Source organism: Rhea pennata, chromosome 1 (assembly GCF_028389875.1).
Source record: "Rhea pennata isolate bPtePen1 chromosome 1, bPtePen1.pri, whole genome shotgun sequence".
NCBI classification, from domain to species: Eukaryota; Metazoa; Chordata; class Aves; order Rheiformes; family Rheidae; genus Rhea; species Rhea pennata.
In genome coordinates this window covers 214,177,959-214,200,626 of record NC_084663.1, presented here as the reverse complement: position 1 = coordinate 214,200,626, position 22,668 = coordinate 214,177,959, and the positions used below count along the sequence as shown (strand labels likewise).

Here is a 22,668-nt window from a genome sequence, read left to right as displayed (position 1 = left end):
GCTACGATGGAGTGCCATTTCTGATGCATGACAAGACACTCAGGAGAACAACTAATGTGGAGGAAGTGTTTCCAGAGCTGGCCTACGAGCACGCCTCCACGTTCAACTGGACTGACCTGGAAAAGCTCAATGCTGGAGAATGGTTTCTAAAGGTGCGTGTGGCCAATGGTGATGGTGTCTTAGTGTCAAGGCCACAGGCAGAAAGTTCAAACCTGAACCTGCCCTGGGGTGGATGAATGCAGATCTGTGTCCTCAGTGAAGTGAAATGTGACTAGACCAGGCCTCTATAAACCAAGCTTTTGGCCTCTACTCAATTTAATTTGCCCTTTTATTTGCTGTTTGGAGCATCTTGGTAGCTAATGTCAGCTTTTCAAAGAGAGAAATCTTTCCACTCAGTGAATAAAAGTAGTCAGGGGCCTCTCTGTTCATGCAATCACTTTTAGGGTGCTGGTCTGCTTGTCTGTGTTGCAAGCCTCAGAGCCTGACACTCTACTGTTTTCATTCACGGCCTCTTTCGGGCACTGCTGCCCAGGGGTTTGGAGCAATGGCCCAGCAGATGAGAAGTCAGAACTGGAACATTCCCCGAGCTTGTAAGCTGCATGTTCCTCCTTTTCCTCATCCTGTGCTGTTGGGAAATTTGAATACTAAGTATTTATTGTTGTGCAGGTAGTTTTCCAAGGTCGCTGCCATGTGTTAATGTGCATCATTGAGATGCTGCTCATAGCCTCCAAGAGCGAGCCCTGGTTGGGATTCAAGGTGCTCGTTCCTCTCTCTGCCCTACAACTTGGGGTTGAGGAGAAATTGCATCATCTTTCTGTGCCTCTTCCACCTCCTGGAAGAGGGGGTCTTGATGCCTGATTGACACTGTTTGGAATTTCAAGATCCTGAGAGGGGGGAACCTGGTTATAAAGAGAACAGAAGAGTGTTATATATGACCATCCCTTTTCTAGATGATGTAGTGTGTCTTCCTTCTACAGTTCTCGCTGCAACCAGATTCTTAGTCTACCTGTGTAAACACAACTGCTTGTGACTGCATCTTCCTGCCTTGCTGTGTTTTGATGAGAGACTGCAACAATGCTAAGAGCAAGCCGTGGCTTGCTATTTAATAGCAGATTTCAGATACTTTTTGCAATTCATTATTCCAGTGTGCAGCTCGGCTTTCCCTCTTGCCACCTTTACCCGTCTTTCTGTGGCAAGTGTCTGCTCGTTTGCCTGTCAGATGCTCTTTACCTCATCAGGCTGGATGGTGAGAGGAGGTTCCAGCTCTCCTGGCTGCGGAGAGCAAAGTGGTGCTGTCAGCCTAACTGTGTCCAAACTGCTTTGTGCATAACATCTCGCATTTCCTGTGCTAGAGCATCCTCCTATATGCGAAGTCGAACAAAGAAGTAGGCTGGATCCAGGCTTTGCTGGATGTGGCTTTTTTCCTACTAAATTTGCATTTCTCTTCCTTTATCCTTCATTTAATTTTGGACGAATTTGTCTTTAAAAAGAAAGAGCAGGAAATGAATCCCTCAGTCTGAGGGGGAAGGAATTGCTGTGGGATGGGCTGATCCATCTGTCAATTGGCAGCCAGCTTGCAGGTGTGACTTCTTTCTGAGCTGTTCTTTGGCCTGCAGCCTTAACCCTCCTGGAGACCATTAACTATGGCCTGGAGGCAGGGTGGCAGAAATGGGCACACTCGTGCTAGCTAGCTTGAATATGGCTTGATGAGATGTTGCTGGAGTGATGCAAGCTTGGATAAGAGTTTCGTGTGCCTGCTTGGAGTGCCCTGGGTGCCTACTTGCTGGTGGCCTGAACCACCATGACTGCACTGCTGTGCCAACCTGAGCTGGTTTGAAGATGTGATTGGGTTGTCTATATATCACAGCTGCATGTGGGGCAGCACAGAAACTTGTCTGGCTTGCAGATGTGATTGCAGGAGTGGGAATGTCACAGAATTGTTTTCTGCCAGATAAGAGGGGGCTGAGATAAGAGTTGGGGAGCATCTCTGAGTGATGTTCTTGGCTCCTTGAGACAAATTAATTCCTGAATATCCTTAAATCCAGATGTTTGCCTATTCCCTCTGCTTTGAAGCACTTTGTGGAGGAAGGTCAGAGGTGGAGGGTGATCTTGTATTTAAATGTTGAAACAGACTGCTTCCAAGAGAAGGTCTGTTCCCCTGGTCTTCGAGAGGTTGCCTTAAGGTAGCAGAGGTGGCTAGATCTCTTCTAAACCCCTAGTTCCTCTCTGGTCACTTTCAGCGATATGACCCTATACAATAACTAGGATGTGGGGTTTTTTTGTTGTTTATTTCTATCTTTAAGAATCCTTTGCAGTAGCATACACAGTGTGGGAGAGTATATTTTTGACTTACTACCTTTGCAAATTGCATTGAATGCCTTGAGTTAGTCCCTGTATAAGAGCTCAGCCAGCCCTCAGGGGAAGCTGTTACTTCTCACCCATCTTCTATGTGAACATTCTTAATTCCTGCTCCTTGCTCCCATTCCTCGTTTTAGACTTTCCTCCTATCTCTGGTCACTGCCTGTTTCTGACCTGTACCCTTTAGTTCAGTTCTCCCCCTGGAAATGGGGGACCAACAAAGCACACCTTACTTTCAGTAAGGATCTGCCACCTACCCTGGGGTGGGGAAACTGAGGCATAGAGTTGGCTTGCTGATGCACTTCAGCAAGCTGCAAGAGGGACATTGAGTGTAGCTGTTGGCATTGCCTGCTGTTGCCAAGATGGGGTGGCAAAGGAGCTTCACCTGTACCAGGGCAGTCTGGCTCCACAGCAGTAACACTGCGATGTGCTTTGCTTTCAGAATGACCCTTTCTGGACGGCTGGGTCTCTCTCAAGGTCTGACTACTTGGAAGCTGCCAACCAGTCTGTCTGCAAATTGGCAGATATGCTAGAGGTGGTCAAGGACAACGCATCGGTCATCTTGAACTTCCAGGACCTGCCACCTGCTCATCCTTATTACAGCACTTACATCAACATCACCCTGGAAACCATCCTGGCATCAGGAATTCGGCAGCAGGCTGTGAGTTCTGTGGAAACTGGGAAAATGGGTTGATAACATTGTGCCAAAGGGAAGGGCTTTAGGAGCAGGAGGAAGTGGGCTGATTTCTATCCACTTGCATCTGCTGCACTTGGAATCAGAGACTTCCTTTGGCTGGGGATGTGAAGACTAGGGGGTGTTTTTTTTCTCTAGGGGTATCTATTTTGGCCCTTCTTTCCCTGCTGTTAAAAGTTGTGGGATCTCTCTCCAGTCACTTTCACCCTGTCACCAGGCTGTTTCCAAACAACCTTTGTTTCCAAAACTGCAGTTCTCATGTGCTCCCCACGTCCTCACTTGGTCCATTTGGCTCTTGATAATTTGAAATGTCCAGAGCTGCTTGATGCCAGGAAGTCATGCTGGGGAGGACCATACCACAGACTGGTTGTCCAAGAGGCAATATCATCCTGCAAGGGTCAGCACAGACCTCTGAAAGCCTCTTGAAATGTTTTTTCCAGTGCAGCAACGTGCTCTGGCAGTAAGGATGCTTAATAGCATCCTGGGCTGTATTAACACTAGTGGAGAGAAGTAATTAATCCCCTTTCTCAGTGCTCTTTAGACCACATCTGGATGGGGCTCTTCTGCACAAGACAGACATTAATAAACTGGGGCAAATCCTGCAGAAGCCACTAAACTGGTCAGGGGCTGGATGCATGGTGTGTGAGGAGAGGCTAAGGAAGCTGGATCTGTTCAGCCAGGAGAGATGGCTTTGAGGAGACCTAAGAGCAACTGTCCAATTCCTACAAAGATGTTACTGAGAAGACAGATCCAGGCTCTTCACTGAGGTTCATATCATGAGGGTGAGATGCATTGTCATAGATTGAAATAGAAGAAGTTCCTGCTGGATATAAGGAAACAAGTTTCCCCTCTGAGGACAGGAAAGCATTGAGTCTGGGGTCCAGAGAGGCTGTGAGACCTCCATCCTTGGAGATTTTCAAGATCTGACTGGGCAAAACCCACAGCAGCCCAGTCTGAACTTAATGGTAGCCCTGCTTTGAGGACAGGTTGGAGTAGAGATCTCCTAAGGCCTTTTCTTACCTAAGCACTTTGATAAGAGCCTCCAGACATAGGGGAAGAGGCTGAGACCTGGAAGCTGGTTGCAGTGTGAAAGCAGAATGCCCTTCCTGCTCCTTAATTTTAAATAATCATTTTCCCTGGGCCAAGAAACTCCACAGCCCAGACCCAGCCTCTGTTTGGAAGAGAAATGTGTGCCCTGGAAAAGAGGGGCTTCCAGCAAAAGGAGACATAAACCCGCAGAGACCTTCTCCAGGCTCTCAATCCATCTCAAATTGTCCTTGCTGGGCTATGCTAAACATTTGAGCTATTGCACTGTCCAGCCAGCCTTGTTATCTGTGTCCTCTGACCCCAGAGTATATAGTTTCACCCAGCATGATCCCTCTGCAGTGAACTTTTCTGGAGGGAGAGTCCCGCCTCCTGTGTGTTAAGAGGACACCCATCCTTGGGAACTCTGGTTGGACCTTGGAAAGCTTCTCTCTTTGGTCTGTCTTGGGAAGGAAATCTGGTTCTCTCACTTGTCTCCCTTGAATTTGGGCTGAATCAAAATAGCTTAGGGAGGCTGACGAGTAGAGTGACTACATCACTTGCAACTCAGACATTTCATCTGTACCAATTATTTTCGTTTATATGCACAGAAAAGTGGGAATATTCAGTGCTCTGACTTGTGCAATGATGGGCCCAGGAGGCAACAGAGCTATTTTTAACTTGCATCTGTGTTTCTGATGACTGACACTGCCACCCAATTTCCAATTAACTCTGGGGTTGCAGTGACAGAATGTGTTTTCCATAAGCTGTTGCCAGCTTTGCTGGATCTCTAGGGGAACTGTGCTGTCTTCTCCTTGGATAGTGCATAGTGGAATGGAGGGTGGGAAGATAATAGTTGAAATGTAGATGTAATGATGTGAAATGAAATTTCTGACCTAGGTTCCCCTTTAAAAATGCACGCTGCCTTGTTCAAACAGCTCTGCCTTGGTAAATGAGCACTGATAAGCTATTAAACACAGGCTAAATGCAATGCCCGATGGTACTACTGAGATCATCTGGCTGAGCCCAAACTCTGTGTGGCACAAGCTGTAAAACTATCCAGCTTGGCTTCTGCATTCGCTTTATATCTGGCGGCCGAGCATGTTAATGATAAATGATTTGACATGTTTTTGAAGCATGGTACGAATTCAGAGAAATCCTTGCCCTGGGTTGGAATAGATGTAGCCTTGATAAAAAGAGGTTGAACTGGTCTGAACCATGGGACTGTGGGAGGCTCTTCCAGTATGTCCTGTCTGCACTGTCAATTTGAGCCTCTTGTCCTTAGTTCTCTCTGTGCCCTGAATTGGATAAAGGAGGACAGGTTTTAAGGGATATGCTGTGCCTCTTCTCATGAGCCCTTTGCCTGACCTCTTTGTTTCTCAACCCCTCTCTTTAGAGACAGAGCTGGGATGCTTTTTTGTTCATTAGAAACCCCCTCTGCTTGCCAGCAATCCTGAGTTGCATTTGAATAGAGATGTGGGAGATTCTAAGTGTTTCTAAGGCAATTTGTGTGACAAATAAGGCCAAGTGTCTGATGCGGTTTTGCTTCTGACTTGGTCTAAACGGCGTGTCCGCAAACACAGCTCGTTACCTGCTTTGTGAACCATCTTTGCAATAGCCACCTTCTCCATCTCCCTCTGTCTGCAGGTGATGTGGCTGCCAGACGCAGAGCGGCAGCTGGTCAGACAGATTGCACCGGGTTTCCAGCAGACTTCTGGCCTCAAGCTGGACACGCAGCGCATGAAAGAGAAAGGAATCGTGAAACTTAACCTGCGTTACACCAAGGTCACAAACGAGGATGTCAGGTACTGCCCTTCGTTTGGACACCGTGTGGTTGCCTGTTTGCTCAGCGGTGGATGTCCTCAGCCCTTTGCATCTCTTGTGCCCCATTTGCACCCTGGCTTCACAGCATCTTTTTCCTGATTGAGTTTGCACAAAAGGGTGCAAGAAGGCACCTTTGTTTCCAATCCTGGTAGTGTATGCTTCCTCAGACATGGTCATGACATGCTGCAGAGCCCATTCCCCAGTAGCTGTTGGAGCTGCTGCATCAACTGTCACAGACTTTGACCGAGACAGACCCACTTATAGGAGCTCTACAGGTCTCAGGCTGCAGGGAGTGCTTGGGACCTCTCTGTGAGGCCTGGACTGACAGTCAGCTCTCCTGCAGAAGGTGTGCTGTTGTTGATGAGCTTGTGTCATCAGGTAAAGGAGTTCTAGGAGGACATCAGTAGGCTGCATAGCATTTGAGAAGATGAACAAGAGATAGGGTCTTCTCAAAGACCATACAGCTCCAGCAGTCCCAACCCCCCACAGCAGTGGAGTTGCTGGAGGACTCTGTGCCATGTGAAATGGTACATCATAACGCTGTAGAAGAAGGCTGGAAACTGGTCACTCCTCATAGGAGGAGAATGGCTCTTACTCCTCCTGAAGACTTGCAATTGAGGAACACAGTGCCCTCCAGCTGAGGAGGGGTGATTGTGGCTATCAGTAAGAAGTCAAGCAAAGGAGGCAGGAGACCTGCATGGATGAGCATGGAGCTCCTGGCAAAATTCAGACAGAAGATGAAAGTACAAAGAATGTGGAAAAAAAGGACAGGGCACTTGAGAGGAATATAGGAACGCTGTCAGGGTGTGCAGGGACACTATGTGGAAGGCTAAGGCCCATTTGGAATTAAATCTGGCAAGGGATGTCAAGGACAACAAGGAGGGCTTCTTCAAATACTTTGGTAACAAAAGGAAGACTAGGGAAAACGCGGGCCCGCTGCTGAATGGGGTGGGTGTCCTGGTGATGAAGGATACAGAGAAGACAGAGTTACTAAATGCCTTCTTTGCTTCAGCCTTCACTGCTAAGGGCAGCCCTCAGGAATTCCAGAGCCTGGAGACGAGAGAGAAAGTCTAGAGAAATGAAGACTTTCATTTGGTCAAGGATGTTGAGTTAGAGATCATGTAGGCAAACTTGACATCCACAAATCCATGGGCTCTGGCGGAATGTACCCATGAGTGCTGAGGGGACTGTGGTGAATGTTGTTGCTAGGCCATTCTCTATCATCTTTGAAAGGTCATGGAGAACAGGAGAGGTATCTGAGGACTGGAAGAAAGCCAGTATCACTGCAGTCTTCAAAATGGAGGACCCAGGAAACTACAGGCTAGTCAGCCTCACCTCCATCCCTGTAAAGGTGATAGAACAGCTCCTTCTGGATGTCATCTCTAAGCATGTGGAGGGAAAGAAGGTGACCAGGAGTAGTCAGTGTGGATTCACCAAGGGGAAATCGTACTCATTCTCTGATGGACTGACTGGCTGGGTAGTTGAGGGGAGAGCAGTGGATGTTGTCTACTTTAACTTCAGCAAGGCTTTTGACACTCTCTCCCATAACATTCTCCTATGCAAGCTCAGGAAGTGCAGGTTAGATGAGTGGACGGTGAGGTGATTGAAAACTGGCTGAATGCAGAGCTCAGTGTTGTGATCAGTGATTCAGAGTCTAGTTGGAGGCCTGTGGCTAGTGGTGTCCCGCAGGGGTCAAGACTGGGTCCAGTCTTGTCCAGCTTCTTCCTCAATGACCTATGTTAAGGGACAGAGTGCCTCCTCAGCAAGTTTGTTGACAGTACAAAACTGATAGGAGTGGCTGATACATCATAAAACTGTGTTGGCATTTGAGAGACCTGAACAGGCTGGAGAGTTGGGCAGAGAGGAACCAATGAAGTTCAACAAAGGCAGGTGCAGGGTCCAATAACCCTGTGACCCAGCACAGGTTGGGGGTTGATCTACTGGAAAGCAGCTCTGCAGAGAAGGACCTGGGAGTGTTGGTGGATGACAGATTGACCGTGAGCCAGCAATGTGCCCTTGTGGCCAAGAAAGCCAATGGTCTCCTGAGATGCATTAGGAAGAGTGTTGCCAGCAGGCTGAGGGAGGTGATCCTGCCCCTCTACTCAGCTCTGGAGTGCTGTGTCCAGTTCTGGGCTCCCCAGTCCAAGAGAGACATGGAGCTACTGGAGAGAGTCCGGTGTAGGGCTAAGATGATGATTAGGGGACTGGAGCATCTGCCCTCTGAGGAACAGCTGCAAGATCTGGGCCTCTTTAGCCTGGAGAGGAGAAGACTGAGAAGGAGATCTTATCAGTGTCTACAAATATCATAAGGGAGGGTGTCAAGAGGATCGGGGCAGACTCTTTTCAGTGGTGCCCAGTAACAGGACATGAGGCACTGGGCAGAAATTGAAGCACAGGAAGTTCCACCTGAATATGAGGAAGAATTTCTTTGCTGTGAGAGTGACAGAGCACTGGACCAGTTGCCCAGAGAGGTTGTGGAGTCTCCTTCTGTGGAGATCTTCAAGGCCTGCCTGGATGCAACCTTGTCTAACGTGCTCCAGGTGGCCCTGCTTGAGAAGAGGGTTGGACTAGATGATCTCCAGAGGTTCCTTCCAACCTCAACCATGCTGTGATTCTGTCCCAAGCTGCCTTGTCTGCACACAGGTATCATTTTAGATGGACATAATGTGCTTAAAATGTTGAGCTGTGCAAAGATGTGCCTGTTCATCAACCCAAATCCAGGCTCTTCCCAGGAGTGCACAGTAGACTCTAATAACTTTACGTACTAGTTCAGGACATGATAATCCTTTTTGAAACACAAATATGAGTTGTATATGATTTTTTATCCCACTGTTATCTTTGAAAGAAGTTGAGGCTTCTCACATTGAAAGTGCAGTTGGAGGTGCTCATCCTCATTTGCAGCTGCCCTTTGCATCTGTTCTTCTGCTCCAGAGCACCTACTGTAGAATTTTGATTAGTCCAAAGTCTGGGTTTATTTTAGAAAATCGTTTTTGTGGAAAAATCACTAGTTTTGATTCTGCCCTTGACACCTATTTAAGCTGGTGCAGTTTCTTCCTTATTGAGACTGACACAGCATGGGTTTTCCTCCTTCCACCTGAGTGTGTATTTGAAATGTGCGATGTGTTAACTCGCAGCTCTGTCCTCTTCTCTTGCATTCAGGAAAGGTGGATTATCTCTAGCAGAGCTTTTGCATTTTTTTTGAGTTTGACTTTACTCCCTAAAGAAATAATTGAAAATTAAACAGGTTTGCAGAGGAGAAATGTCTTTAAAGAAGCTGTCTTACTATACATGTGGATATGGGAGTAGTGAACACCTGATCCTACAGCTATTTGGAAGTGTGATCCAATGGTGTCTTGCTGCGGGTGCCAGCAGTTGATCTAGTTACTTAGCCATAACATCGGGTCTGTGCTTCACCTGCAGGATAATTTCTGCCTATTTTCCACTATTTCCTCTGCCTCATGGAGAGGACCATCCACCAATATTCTCATCTATCTACTCATCCCTGCTGAGCTGCCGCTAAAATCAGACCTTCCACCTGATTATTTCTTGACCCCTGAAGGCCGTGCAGCCCCCAGTGAAACATCGCAGCAGTCCTGCAGCACAAGCGTTAGAGCAAAGCTGCTGCTGGAACAGGTTCAACAAGTCCTGGTGTAAGGCAGTTCTCGGGCCCCCAAAATCAGTGTCTGGACATAACATCGCTACAACAGACTCTGCCCTTGAGAATTCTGTAACTCTCAGAGCAGCTTGATCATGTTTCAAGCTTTGAGTTGTTCATGTCTTATACAGGAGCTTTTTTCCTCAAAGTGCTTTGCAGATACTAATTCGCAAGTATTAATCTTTGTGCTGCTCATGTGAGTCAGATTAGTGATGTTTCTGCTTTGCAGATAAGGAAACTGAGCAAATTATGCAAATTGTGGGTTAGCGGGAGTCCACTATTAGTTCTTGGCTTACTGCCAGCAGGTCCTGTACACCAGCTTTAAGTTTTAGCTTCTTGAAAAGTGATCTTAGAAGACTAGGGATTGTCCATAAGACTGGAAGCAGCAACCCTGAGACTGTCCTCAGGGCAAGGGAATGGGGGTTGTAGGAACTGAGGTTGGAAATGCAGTCTGTCAGTTTTCAATTCAGTAAATTGCTTCTGAAGTGTTACTGGCATCCGAGCCAGACGTTAATCTTGCATCAACATGATGACATAGTCATTAGAAAAAATGTGGTGGGTCCATCCTTTGTGAAGAAGTGGTGGAAATGGGATGTAGCCTGGGTTGGATAGCATCTGAGAGGAGAAGAAACCTTTTGAGTTCAGCCTATTTGATTGCAATGTCCTCTTGTCACTTATGAAGCGACTATGTCCTACTAAAAACCTATCTCATGTAATTAAAACCCAATAAATCTAGGCAGTGTTATCTCAGTGGCTGATGGCAAGAGCTCTCCTTTTTTTGAGATGAGGACGCTGGGATGGACCATGGCGGGACTGATTTCTTGCTGCAGCACTAATCCCTCTATCTGCTTGTCTCGCGGCAGGGACTATGCCACAGCGAACCTGAGTGTGAATCTCTACACTGTGAACGAGCCCTGGCTGTTCTCCATCCTGTGGTGCGCCGGCGTCCAGTCGGTCACCTCTGACAGCTCCCACATCCTTCGCAAGGTGCCTTCTCCCATCTGGCTAATGGTAAGCATGACGCCTGGGAATGCACTGCTGGCTTCTGGAAGGAGAGGAGGTGGCGGAGGGGTGGAAAAGGTGACTGATCACTGCTGAAGCCATATGGCCAGTGTATTTCTCCATGAAGGTTTGGTTGGGTTCAACATGTTGCTGGGATTGAGGGTTTTTTGCCTTCTGTCTGTGCACTGAGCTGGCAACAGATCTCCTACACGATCTCTTGTTTCAGATGGCCTCAGTCTCTTCCCATGCAGGGCTTTGGGGCCTTGGAGACTGCGCTGCATGTCCCATTTAGCCCACATGCTCTTTCTCCTTTCCTCTCAAGGGAAAAAACCTTTCCAGACCTGCGGAGTAGTTGTTTGAGTTGTAAGAGAAGCAGGCATGCAGGTGAACTAGCTAACCTGGTTTTCAGGCAGGCTGTGAAAACTACCTTTTTGCCTTTATTTTCTTTTGCATTTATACCAAGCGAGCAGATTTTACCTCTGGCTATTCTACTGATGAACAAGGGCAGCCAGAGACCAGAAGTAGCCCCCTTGTCCGTTGTAAAGCACTCAGCTCTCTGAAAATTTGGCTAACATTTTGGATCTCTGAACTGAATAGAAATATTTGTGTCAGAGAGCAGGACAAACAGGAAATGATAAAATAGTTGCACCAAAGTACTCCCCAAATAAAAACTCTACTGCAGAGCTGTAAGTTCAGCTTGCTTTTTTTTCTTTTATCCTGTTGAAGGTAGGACAGGAGGTTGCTGCACTGATCCTTGGTTTGAATGGTGGCAAACCTGAGGATTTCAAGAGCAGGACATAGCTTGTGTAACGTTTGTAACAAACAAAATAACCTCCCCTAAAACAGACCTGTCTGAAAAAGGGAAGCTGTTGGTGAAATGTGGTGAGATTGGTGATAGGAATAACAAAATCCTGTGCCGATCTTGGAGTGCGTGAGGCAACGCAATGGGTTGTCTCTGCACGACATGTACGTTTGGCCTGTGCTGCTTCTCAGCAGAGCTGGGAAGGAGTCTGCTCGCTGGGTGTGCCTAACGACTGTGCACGTTGGGTGCGCGTCTTTGAAAAAAATCCAGTTTTCCCCTATTGATCTGCCTTACAATTGCAGATCTGCAGCCCATAAAGCCGTGATTTAGTACCAAAACTGTTAGCTTTGAGCTTTTTGCAGGACTGTAAAAAAAAAAAAGATACCCATAATCGTGTCTACCTATTACTTCCTATATGTCCTGGGAAATACAACTTTTGACCCACAGAGAATCCTGCTATTTTGAGTCTTCCATTTTGTAATACCAGCACTTGAACGGAACAAAATTTGGATGTGTAGATTTTGTTCTAAGCTGGAAGGCTCCTGAGTTTTCATTCAAGACAGTTATGATTGCATTCTCCTGCAAATGTGAATGCAATCAATTTGTGGCTATTGATCTTAATAGATGCAGCAAATGTAACATTACAGCCAGATCATCATGCAGTGTCAACACCATGTCAGATGTCATCCTGCTCTAATTAAGCTGGAAAAATACAAGGATTAAAAAATACAAGGATTAAACCTCCATGAGCACCACTGGCTAATTTAAGCATTGCCCTGCTAATTCTGCAGTGTGTTTTCACAGTACAAATTGAGATCCCATAAAGAGATACATAACAAGAAAAACACCCAAGCTGTACTGTGCTAGGAGATGGAGTTGATGACTGTGTTAGGAGATCACAGTTGATGGCTTCAAACTGGTTTACTCGTATCACCCTACCCTTGCATGAATGCACCTTCTTGCATTACGGATTCTACTTTTTTAATGAGACGTTACTTGTGTACGTGTGGTATTGGTGGCTGTGATGGATCCGTCCTGGCTCTGAAATCAGCAACCTTTTTTCTGATTGTGAACATGTTTTTCAGGCTTGGACTAGCAAAGCAGAAGTTGATTAGCCATCACCGATGGCTCTCCTGAGTAGGTGCCCTCTGAGCACCATCAGGAGTCTATTATTATTCACTATCTCATGATTTTTCAGCTTTCTCCTTCCTGGACAACACAAAAGTGAATCTGAAGCAGCATGCTCCTGTGCCAGGTTCAGACTGTTGGTTGGTGCGATGATGATAGTCACTTAGACTAGCAAATGGAACCAGAATAGCTTATAATTACTGAGTTACCTGAACATTGAAGGACAAAAATTGGAAGTACATGCTTAAAGTGCAGAGGGCTCCCCTTCTATGAGGGACTGTGCTCAACTGCAAACATGAGAATAAGCTTGACCATGAACATCAGAATAAGTAGTGCTATTCTAGCAAAGCTCTCAAAATGCCTGAATGTCTCATGTGCAGAGTGTATATATATTTTTTTCTGTTGTAACATTGACTTGGATTTGTAAATAGCATCTTACCTCACCTAGAGGTATGTTTGAAATGGGAAGCTTTCAACCCACAAAGCTCTGAGAAAATGTGAGCACGTGAAAGGAGGAAGAATTTAAAATTGTTCCTGTTTGCAGTCTTTCCCGATGAAGTCATTTTGGGTGACATGCTAACATTAGAACAGAGGTCACATGTGAATCACAAGGTTTATGATATTTCTCTCTGCCCAGGTGATAACTTGACAATATATAGTTTCTGTGTGATTGTCCAAACCAGAAGGTATAAGGTTTGCTTCTCTTTTTTTTTTTTTTTTTTTTTTTTTTTTTTTGTCTTCCAGCCTCCAGACGAGTACCGTCTAATCTGGATCACATCTGATCTCATTTCCTTTATCGTAATTGTAGGAGTTTTTATATTCCAGAAGTAAGTAGCATTGTTATGACCCAACTCTTATGTATTTGTGGCATGTCCTTTCCACTTCTGAGATAAGATATTGAACTGGTTGAAGTCACTACTGCTTCATGCTGTGAGAAGAACGAGTGATCTCAAAGTAGTAGTGATAGACTCCTTGCTCTGATCATAAATGTGTATGGGAGAGAAACTAAATACTTTGGGGAAATGGACATTGAGAAAGATTGAAATGCTTTAAGGGAAGAAGGGGAAATATTGAAATTCTACTGCTATAGTTTTCAAGGATACATTGTAGTTTGAGAAAGTTCTGTATTTGGACATTTTTAAAATCAGTTTGTTTCCATTTGAAAGATGAAATGGAAACATTCAGGTGACTCAAATCTATTATGGTTTAGCAGATCAAAGCAGTTAGTCTATATATTGGCCTTAGTCTAATGCATGGAGAAAGTCTCCTTACTTTTCCAAAAAAGAGAGAGAACAGAACAAGGATTTAATGAGGACATGGCGGAAATCTTACTCAGTTGTCCAGAATCCCTGAAAATAAGCATGGAGCAGAAAATGTAGGAGCAGGGCAAGTTAAGACATTGATAAATCAGTAGGTGATAAATCTGCTTCCTAATGGCAGAGTTGGCCAAACTGCCCTCCTCTTAATTATACTGGAGGAGACCATGGTGTCTTCCCAGTGATGCGACTTTTCTCCCAGGAGGCATTTTAGCTGTCAGTGATGACAATGTAATAACCCGCTCCAGGAAAGCATGAGCTCAGGAAGAGAGGTGTGCTCCTTTGAGAGAGAAGCAGCAGATTCCTCCTAGGAGAATGCGTCATCTGGAAACGCACCCGCTACCCCCCACCTTTATAATCTCATCTGCTTTGACATGCACAAAGTACAGCCCTAGAGACATCAAGGGACCTACAATTTCTTTCTTCATTGATATCCAAAATGCCTTAGCATTAGGAGTAGCAATGTTGTCTGCTTCAGCCTTATGAGTTAGTGATTTTGCTCTCACGTTGTCCCAGATCATGTGCTTGTAGCGATCCCCTTCCTTCTCCAGGGTGGGTAATTTCCTGGGAACAACACACTTTTTCCTGTTATAATAGACTATTGCTCTTGCTCACCCCCAATATGTCCAGGTTTCAGGTGAAATTTTGGATCTGTTGTACCTCATGTGATGCCTTTGGCTTTATTTTAGTTATGTCCCTCTGAGTTCATGACCTGCGTGGCTCCAGGTTGGTGGAGCTGTGCCCAGCGGGTCATTGACTCCAGCACAGAATAAGGAAGCGAGACGCAGATTCAAAACTCAACTTTTGGATTATATTTCCTAACATTTAATGAAATCCACCTCAAAATGAGATGGGCAATGTGATTAGAATTTTTTCCGGGTGATTATAGGTCTGAAGGACACAACTTACCCTCAAAATGCATATCACAACATGAGCTACAGAATACTGAGATGGAATGAAAAGTCTCATGATTTGAACTGCAGCCAGTTGAAGCCTTAACTCCAAATGCGAATCGTAGCTGTGGTGTCTGAAAGCTTTCTCTGCCTCTTCAAATTCCTCAATTGGTCTAAGAGATTTCCCCCCCGCCCCCTTCAGACTCTTTCTTACACTGTCAGATACAGAAATGCACTGAAGAGTCTGGAGGAAGAGATGAATCTCTCTTACTGCTCTTGGGAGCAGAATTTGAAGACCAAGGTGATGTGACATTGGCAGAGTCTGTCTTGTCATCCTCTGAAGCAGGCTTTCTGAATCTGACTCAGTGAGACCACAGATAAAGAAATCAAACTGATTCAAAGAGTTGAGTGTGAGCTGCAGGTCCCAAAAGAGGGTGAAATGATGCATATTTGGAGAGAGAAGTTGCAGCTACGTGGCTTTTGTAATAACTGTTGTTAAAACAGTTAATAACTGTTAATAACTATAATTCCATGATTCTGTGATTTGGAAGTGGTTTGATGGGGTAGAGAATGAGGGGGCAGGGTAAGGGGTGAAAGGATTATTGATTGTTGTGGAGTTTCTCTTCCACTCTCTGGGTAGATCTCATGGAGGCAAGGACAGTTGTAAGCTGCCACAAGCTTTCCTTAGGGTTTATCAACCTGCAGCACTGAGCTCCCTGCTCAGCCTTTGGACCTGTCACACAGAAAAAGCATTTTGCTCAGAGAGGTCTAGCCATGTCGATTAGTAGCAGGGCCAAGCGTTGTTTGTTTGGATCACTCAACTGGGGTAACTGACCATGAAACTCCCAAGTCAGTAGAAGGAAGAAGATGAAATACTATGACCACAAAGTGGACTCTTTGTAGGAGAAGGCTTACTCTTCCAAGATATCCTACCTTGTGCATCCCACTTGAGAGACCCATTTCTCTGCTATCAGTGGCTTCTCCTACCATGTTGAAATATTGATAGTTTTGTTGAGGATATACCAAAAACCAGTCGCAGCAGAATTGCCCAGCTACCTGCAGCTATGATTCAGATCTGGGAAACAGAGCTTGGCCTTTGGCCTTAACCATGTCATTCTTTTTTCCTTGTTGTGTTGTTTTGTTTTGTTTTTTTCCAAGTCTTTTCTGGGGCAAAACAAGAGCTGCTTCCTCCACGCAAGGACAAGGGGGTGGTGGTGGGGAACAGAGGCACCGCTTTGATGTGCTTGTTCTCTCTCCTACGCATGGCTTTTCTCTCTTCCGTAGTGGTGGGTAGGAATTGCTCATGCTACTCTGCTTCAGCCCTGATGACAGGATCCGAGCAACATCTCTGGAGGGGAAAATACCAACTGTGATGACTTCTAACCAATCTTTTTTGCCTCTTTGCCTTGTTTATTTTCTTACTGCTCTGACTGTTATGCATGTTCCTCCTCTTTCTCTCTCTGCTGCATTCTGGCATCTCACAGCTATCACATGATCAGGTAATTCTGGTGCTTTCCTCCTTTCTCTTTTTCATTCAACCTTCCTTTCTCTCTTTCTCCTCCTTTGCTAAGGCTTCACTGCAGATGGATAGGGCAGAACACAGCTTTTAATGATGCTTTCAAAGATCTGGCTTCACATGGGACCAGGAAAGTCTGAACTTGCATGGTCTGTAATGAACACCATGAGAGCCTGATGCTGAAGCCTGTGGGTGTTTTGAAGGCAATCTGATGTTCTGTTACCCTCACCCAAGACACTGCCTTTTAAAACTGCCCTTTTCTAATGTCCTGTAGTGTGCTGTAATTGGGAAATTCCCTGTGGATGTAGTGCTTTCCACACAGAAATGATCCCACGGCAAAAGATCACCTTCCTTACTGTGGTTACCAGAGGTTTTTGAGTCTAGCCTACTCTAAGTTGGCCAATTTGGAGTTGGTATTGATATTTGAGACTTAGTTTGCCTGTCCTCCCTGAAATGTTAAAAACATGGGAGATGGGCAATGAAAAAGCAGCGAGTTTATCATAGTGTACTAACCTTCTCCAGGTGCATGTTTCAGGAGCAAATTTTAGAGATTGGGGCTTTTCTGTGCCCCTCTGCTTCATTCCCTTTCCCTCTTGGTGGAAAAATCCCTATTTAACAGCCTGGGGCAGACCCTGCTCTCTATTTGTTGTGGAAAATAGTTATTTTGGACTTCTGTAGTGCTTTTGAAGTAGCAGCATGGCTCTCTGTTGTGACTGCCTTTGTGCTACTTTGTGCTACCATTGATGAAGCTTCAAGGCTTCTGAAGAGAGATGTAATCCTTTTTTTTTTTTTTTTTTTTTTTGGTGCAGCCCTGGGAATGAACCAGTAGGGAATGAAGGATTTGGCTCTTCCTCTGTTGCACTTGGTTGAGCTTGGGAATCTTTCAGGAGCCTCTTCCTGGTTACACCACAGCAAAATCGGAAATATAGTATGAAAATGAATAGCATTGCACCCAAGAAGCAAGTGAGCCTGGGATGTTGGATTTGAAGCTCCTTAAACTCGAAGCCCAGATTTTTCTTTATATTGGCTATTTTCTTCCTGGTAGTTTTTATCCCCTCGGAGGGAGGCTCTATCATCTTTCTGCAGTAAAGCCTTCACCACTTCTGTACTTGGACCAAACTGTGTGTGTGTTACCTTCTCCATTCCTTTTGCTTTGAGCAATGAGGTTGTATCTTCTGAGGACCAGCTACTCTGTGTGTGCACTTACCTGCCCCTCTCCCTCAGCCCATGCACTTCCTGGGGATGGGGTTGCCACCTGTACGTATTGCCTGCCCCACGAGGTACCCTGGACTCGTGCACCCAATGTCAATCTGCAGATGGCCATTCTGAGAGCATCCTTGCGTTACCTTCAAAATGGAACCTGGCTATGGAGCCAAGCTGAGCTCTCCTTGGGTCCCTTGTTGCCTCCCTCTTGTTCTCAAACTTGCGTGCATGGGTAAGGAGAGGAGAAAGGTATGGAGGAGTAGGGCAGGCTTCAGATGAGAGCAGTAGCAGGATGAGGATGCTCTGCAGTTGTGGCTGGCTTGGCTCTTTGCTCAACTCCATCTCTTCATGTGGCACCAACCTACCCTTGACTTCTCCCCAACCCCATTCCCTTTCCATGCTGTTTAGCATCTCCCCTCCAAACTAAGGCCCCGGTTGTCGCCCTGACATAATGTGTGCTATATGTGTGTCATTGCCTCTGTGTCTTTCAGTGTGTCCCACCCCACGTCCATCTGATCTGCTTTGCCAATGTTTCAGAACATGACTGACCTGCTCCCTTGTTTGGCACAGCGAGCCCTGCTCTGGCCTGGCCTTTTCTGTACACTGCCGTCCTTACACGTGCCTGATAACAGTGGTGTCCAAGCTGGTAGGAAAGGTGTTATTGTATAGTAAATAAGTTTTCTGGCTCTCCAGAGCCTCCTGACTACTGCAGACAATGTTTTATATGGCATTGACTGGAGCTGCATCACTGTTAAATGCTCTGGTGGCTCTTGAGCTAAGAGGATGTTTCAAAATACCCCTGAAAATAGGGATGGTTATTGAGACCCTGATTTCCTTCCTGTAGCTGCTACATAGGAGCTAAAAGAGTAAGCATTATCCCTGCAAGTTTGATCTGGTTTTGGTTTTGCTCCTTGGATGTTTCCCCTTTGCAAACACATTCCTGCTGCTAGCCCTGCTCTGCTTCTCTTACCTGGAGGTGAAATTCCCTCCTGGATCCCTAAGAAGTCTTGGCTTGACCTGCCACCCTGCTGTGCTGGCTGTGTTATGAGTTCTCTGATTTTTGGGGAGAGGGGACTCCCAGGATACCTGAGGCCAGTATGTCCCAGCTCAGGCTGGTGCACAGGCCACAGGACAACACTACTAAGCAAATCAGTCTGAGTAGTTGAGTGGATTCCCCCACTCCCCCCAGCTCGTTCGGTCATAGCAATGCACTCCTGCACCCCTGTAAGCGGGGTCATGGGCCTCTCGTGCTGTTAACTGGTATGGGTACGACCGCAGCCACCATGTGAGGTGGGGAGAAGAGAGCAATGAGCACTTGCCTTGGCAGGAGGAGAAAAGCCTTCAGTCCCTGCACTCTTTAAGACTCATGCCCTCCATGAGACATCTAGGCAAGTAGTCCTTATGCCCTCCAGCCAAGCAATCCAGCTTGATGCTGAAAATGCTGATATTGTAGGCACAGAAAGGACTCATCTCTAACATTGTATTTTGTTCCTGATTATAGTTTAAGAGGATCTGATCCTGCAAGCTCCTAGGTGCTTGCAATCCCACTGACTGCAGTGGGAGCTACAGGCAGGTTAGCTACCCGCACAGGACACTAAGTGCAGACACTTTTCTTCCACGCCAGTGTGTGGCTCTGCTTAGGTAATGATGGAAGCAAAATTGCTCTTATTTTCTTATTTTCATCTTTTTAGGCTTTAAGGACTTCTCCACCTCCTTGTGCTTCCTCTGTGTTGCTTCTGTCTGTAGGACTGTAAATGTGCAGCTTTGCTGTCCCATTCCCTCTTTTCTCTGTAGCAGAGCAGCCTTCATCCATACCCCAGTCAGAGCCTGACAGTGCAGTGCTACCACAGGGAGCTAGGAAAGGGATGGAAACAGTGGGAGGTTGGCACTGGCTAGATTTTCCTGGAAAAACTGCAGAACCTCTTCTACGGATGTCACTTTGTCAGGCTGATCATAGAATCATAGAATCAGTGAGGTTGGAAGGGACCTCTGGAGATCATCCAGTCCAACCCCCCTGCTCAAGCAGGGTCACCTAAAGCATGTTAGATAGGGTTGCATCCAGGTGGGCCTTGAATATCTCCAGAGAAGGAGACTCCACAGCCTCTCTGGGCAACCTGGTCCAGTGCTCTGTCACTCTCGCAGGGAAGAAATTCCCCCTCACAGTCAAGCAGAACTTCCTGTGCTTCAATTTCTGCCCATTGCCTCTTGTCCTGTCACATGGGACAACTGAAAAGAGCTTGTCCCTGTCCCCTTGACACCCTCCCTTCAGGTACTTGTACACATTGGTAAGATCCCCCCTCAGTCTTCTCTTCCCCAGGCTAAAGAGGCCCAGCTCTCGCAGCCGTTCCTCAGAGGGCAGGTGCTTGAGACGAGGCCTCCCCAGGGCTGAGTAGAAGGGCAGGATCACCTCCCTCCACCTGCTGGCAACACTCTTCCCAATGCACCCCAGGAGACCACTGGCCTTCCTGGCCAGAAGGGCGCATTGCTGGCTCATGGTCAATCTGTCATCCACCAACACTCCCAGGTCCTTCTCTGCAGAGCTGCTTTCCAGCAGGTCAGTCCCCAGCCTGTCCTGGTGCCTAGGTGCAGGAGTCTGCACTTGCCCTTGTTGAACCTCATGATGCTGTGAGCCCAGTCCAGAGATGCTTGGGGCTTCTTAAATCATCTGCAACCAGGGATGGAAAGGTGTTAGAAATTTAGGAGAGGGCAGTTGCCCCCTAAAACTTACCTCCTTTTGTATGTATGTGTGTGTAAGCCACTAGATGGTGCCAGAAGATCAGAAACTCCATAAGCTGAAGAGCATCCCTTTGTGAAGGGATCTTGGATATGGCCTCTTTGAGCCCGACCAGCCTTCCTCTCCCCACCCTGCTGTAGCAGCCTGCCTTTTGCTCTTCAAGCAGATCCACAGCCAAGTGTCCCTGTGTGATGAGGGAGCTCCCAGGCTGAGAAAGAACTTTAAAAGCAAAGTCTCCTTTAACCTGCTGCCACCACTCATTGCTAACAGCAACCATTTTCTTTATTCAGTAAGGAGGAAAAAAGCCTGGCTGTTTTTTTTTTTAAAAAAACCTTGCAGCCAGTTCCCATCAGCCTCCTCATATTATTCATGTGGTGGAAACTTCTGGCAAACGCTGAGTTCTACTGAGGCTTAAAGAGTGTGGTTTTGGGGCAGAAACAGCTACCAGGCTTCTGGATCCAATCTGACAGCATGGGCTACATCCCTCACTACCTGCCAGCCTCAGATCCTCTCTACCTGAGGAAAGGAGTTGATTAAGACATTTAACCAAACACCCACGGCAATTGGGCGGGAAGTGCTCTGGCAGAAATTGTGTTCAAGAACACTTTATTTGACAGTTACCTGTGTTGAGACTGCTTGTATTTTCCTTCAGAGCAGCTTGTGCCAGTGTCTCTGCCTCATGTCTCAGGTTTGAGACCTTAGTTTGTCTTTGAGCTTTCCCCTCCCACAAGTGAGAGCATGTCACACAGAAGAGAAGGTCATAGTTTCTTCTGCTTGTCTCAGTCCTGTGTTCCTCTCTCTCTTTCCATCCTCAAAAGTTGGTATGGTTCACTTGTGGTCATCTCTTAGGGCAGTTGGGTAGCTGATGTGATGCAAGTTGCTTCTGGCATCTGTGGTCATTGGTGAAATTTGTGGATTGGCACTGTTGGAATCAGGAAGTTCAAGGTGCTGAAAGGTGACCTGTTTTTTGTCTGTACCCCCCTGAGATAACATACTCCTCCTCATCTCTGAACATCCACCCACCAAGTGGGGTTGCGTAGATGCAAGGGAGTGAAGGCATGAGGGTCTTTAGGACTTGCTGGTGTCCATACTGGTGGCCACTTGCTTTGACGAGGCTCCTGAGGTTGGTGTGTGGGGGGGACCAGCCTGTGACACCTCTCTCTTCTTTTGCAGGTGGCGCCTAGGAAGTATCAGGACTTACAACCCAGAGCAGATCATGCTCAGTGCTGCTGTGCGCCGGTCCAGCAGGGATGTCAAGATCATGAAGGAGAAGCTGATCTTCTCAGGTATGTACAGGGCAAGGCAGGAGCTGGTGGGATAGACCCCTATACTCTGTCCATCTGCTCCACCCTGTTCTCTGCTGATGGAGGAGATGATCTCCATCTGCATAGTATCTCCTACTGCACACGGGATGGAGTGGCTGGGCTGACCACACTGCACTGAACCATGGGAGGGATTTGGTGCCGGCTCACCCATCCCAAACTGGTTCTGTACACTGATTTGCTCAGATATCCTCTATTTAACTTCCCATACTGTGCCACACAATGTTCTCAGATGTCCCACAGCTTCATGTACGGTTGAGATTCAGAGGGGAGAACAGCTATAAAACAAAGTAAAATAGTGGCATCCTAAAATACTGCAAGTCACCATGAACAGTGGTGATGAGTTGGAGGTGGGCTTGGCAGTTAGCGGTACTAAAGATCAAGGGATTCCTGATGTCCTCATGCTCCTCCTGACTTTTATTTGCATTGGTGAATGTTGGCTCCCTCCACAAGGGCAACTTTCGCACATGCCCATCTCAGCACTGCTCTTAAAAAACAAACAAACAAACAAACAAACAAAAAAAAACTCCCCAAAACACGCACAATGAGAGAAATCTGTTCAACTTTGAAAGATTAAAGTTAGTTTATTAAGCTTTGAAGCATTTTAAGAAATGTGAATATAATCCCCCCCCCTTGGTGTTTTTTTTTATTGGTTTTCTTTCTTTGTATTAGGGGCTAGAGACCTCCAACAGGGATCAGCGTTTGTTGTACTGCACACATGCAGGACAAAATGACAAGTATCGCTTCAAAGAGCTTATTGTGTGAAATGCAGGCCTGAGTCTGCTCTCCAGAGGCAGTGAACATTGGGAGCAAATCCAGTCAACTCAGAACGAGAAAAGCCTTGTTAGTCCTATCAGAGTTAGCCCTCCCCCAGATGTTCTCAACATAAAACGCCCTTAGAGGTAGGGGAGGGATATTTGAGTTTTGTACGTCTGAAATGAAAGTTTTTGCTTGGTATTTACAATTAAAATATTAGTTGAGGCACACTTTTCCCAGTGAATCCAGTGACTACGTTTCCGGAATAACAGTCTAGGCTGAGGAGATTAAGGCTCTCCCTTGCATCCTCTGGCAAAGGTGGAAAATTCAGCCTGTGGCACAGCGTGTTCCATATTTGGGAGTCCTGCTTTGCATCTCATGCTGGTGGGATCATCAGGGCTTGAGATATAGAGGTGAGATCTTGCTGGGAACCAGATTCTGT

The 22,668-nt window shown here is 46.5% G+C and overlaps 1 protein-coding gene across 4 annotated transcripts in view; it reads left to right on the top strand.

The window, feature by feature from the left end:
* Positions 1 to 22,668, top strand: part of GDPD5 (glycerophosphodiester phosphodiesterase domain containing 5) — a 179,172-nt gene that overhangs the window by 153,722 nt on the left and 2,782 nt on the right. For all 4 annotated transcript variants that reach the window (XM_062567455.1, XM_062567456.1, XM_062567454.1 and 1 more), the window contains exons 10-15: positions 2 to 152; positions 2,801 to 3,019; positions 5,723 to 5,880; positions 10,418 to 10,565; positions 13,231 to 13,313; positions 21,322 to 21,434. In XM_062567455.1, the coding sequence (XP_062423439.1) occupies positions 2 to 152; positions 2,801 to 3,019; positions 5,723 to 5,880; positions 10,418 to 10,565; positions 13,231 to 13,313; positions 21,322 to 21,434 (872 nt within the window). The remainder of the gene's footprint in view (position 1; positions 153 to 2,800; positions 3,020 to 5,722; positions 5,881 to 10,417; positions 10,566 to 13,230; positions 13,314 to 21,321; positions 21,435 to 22,668) is intronic.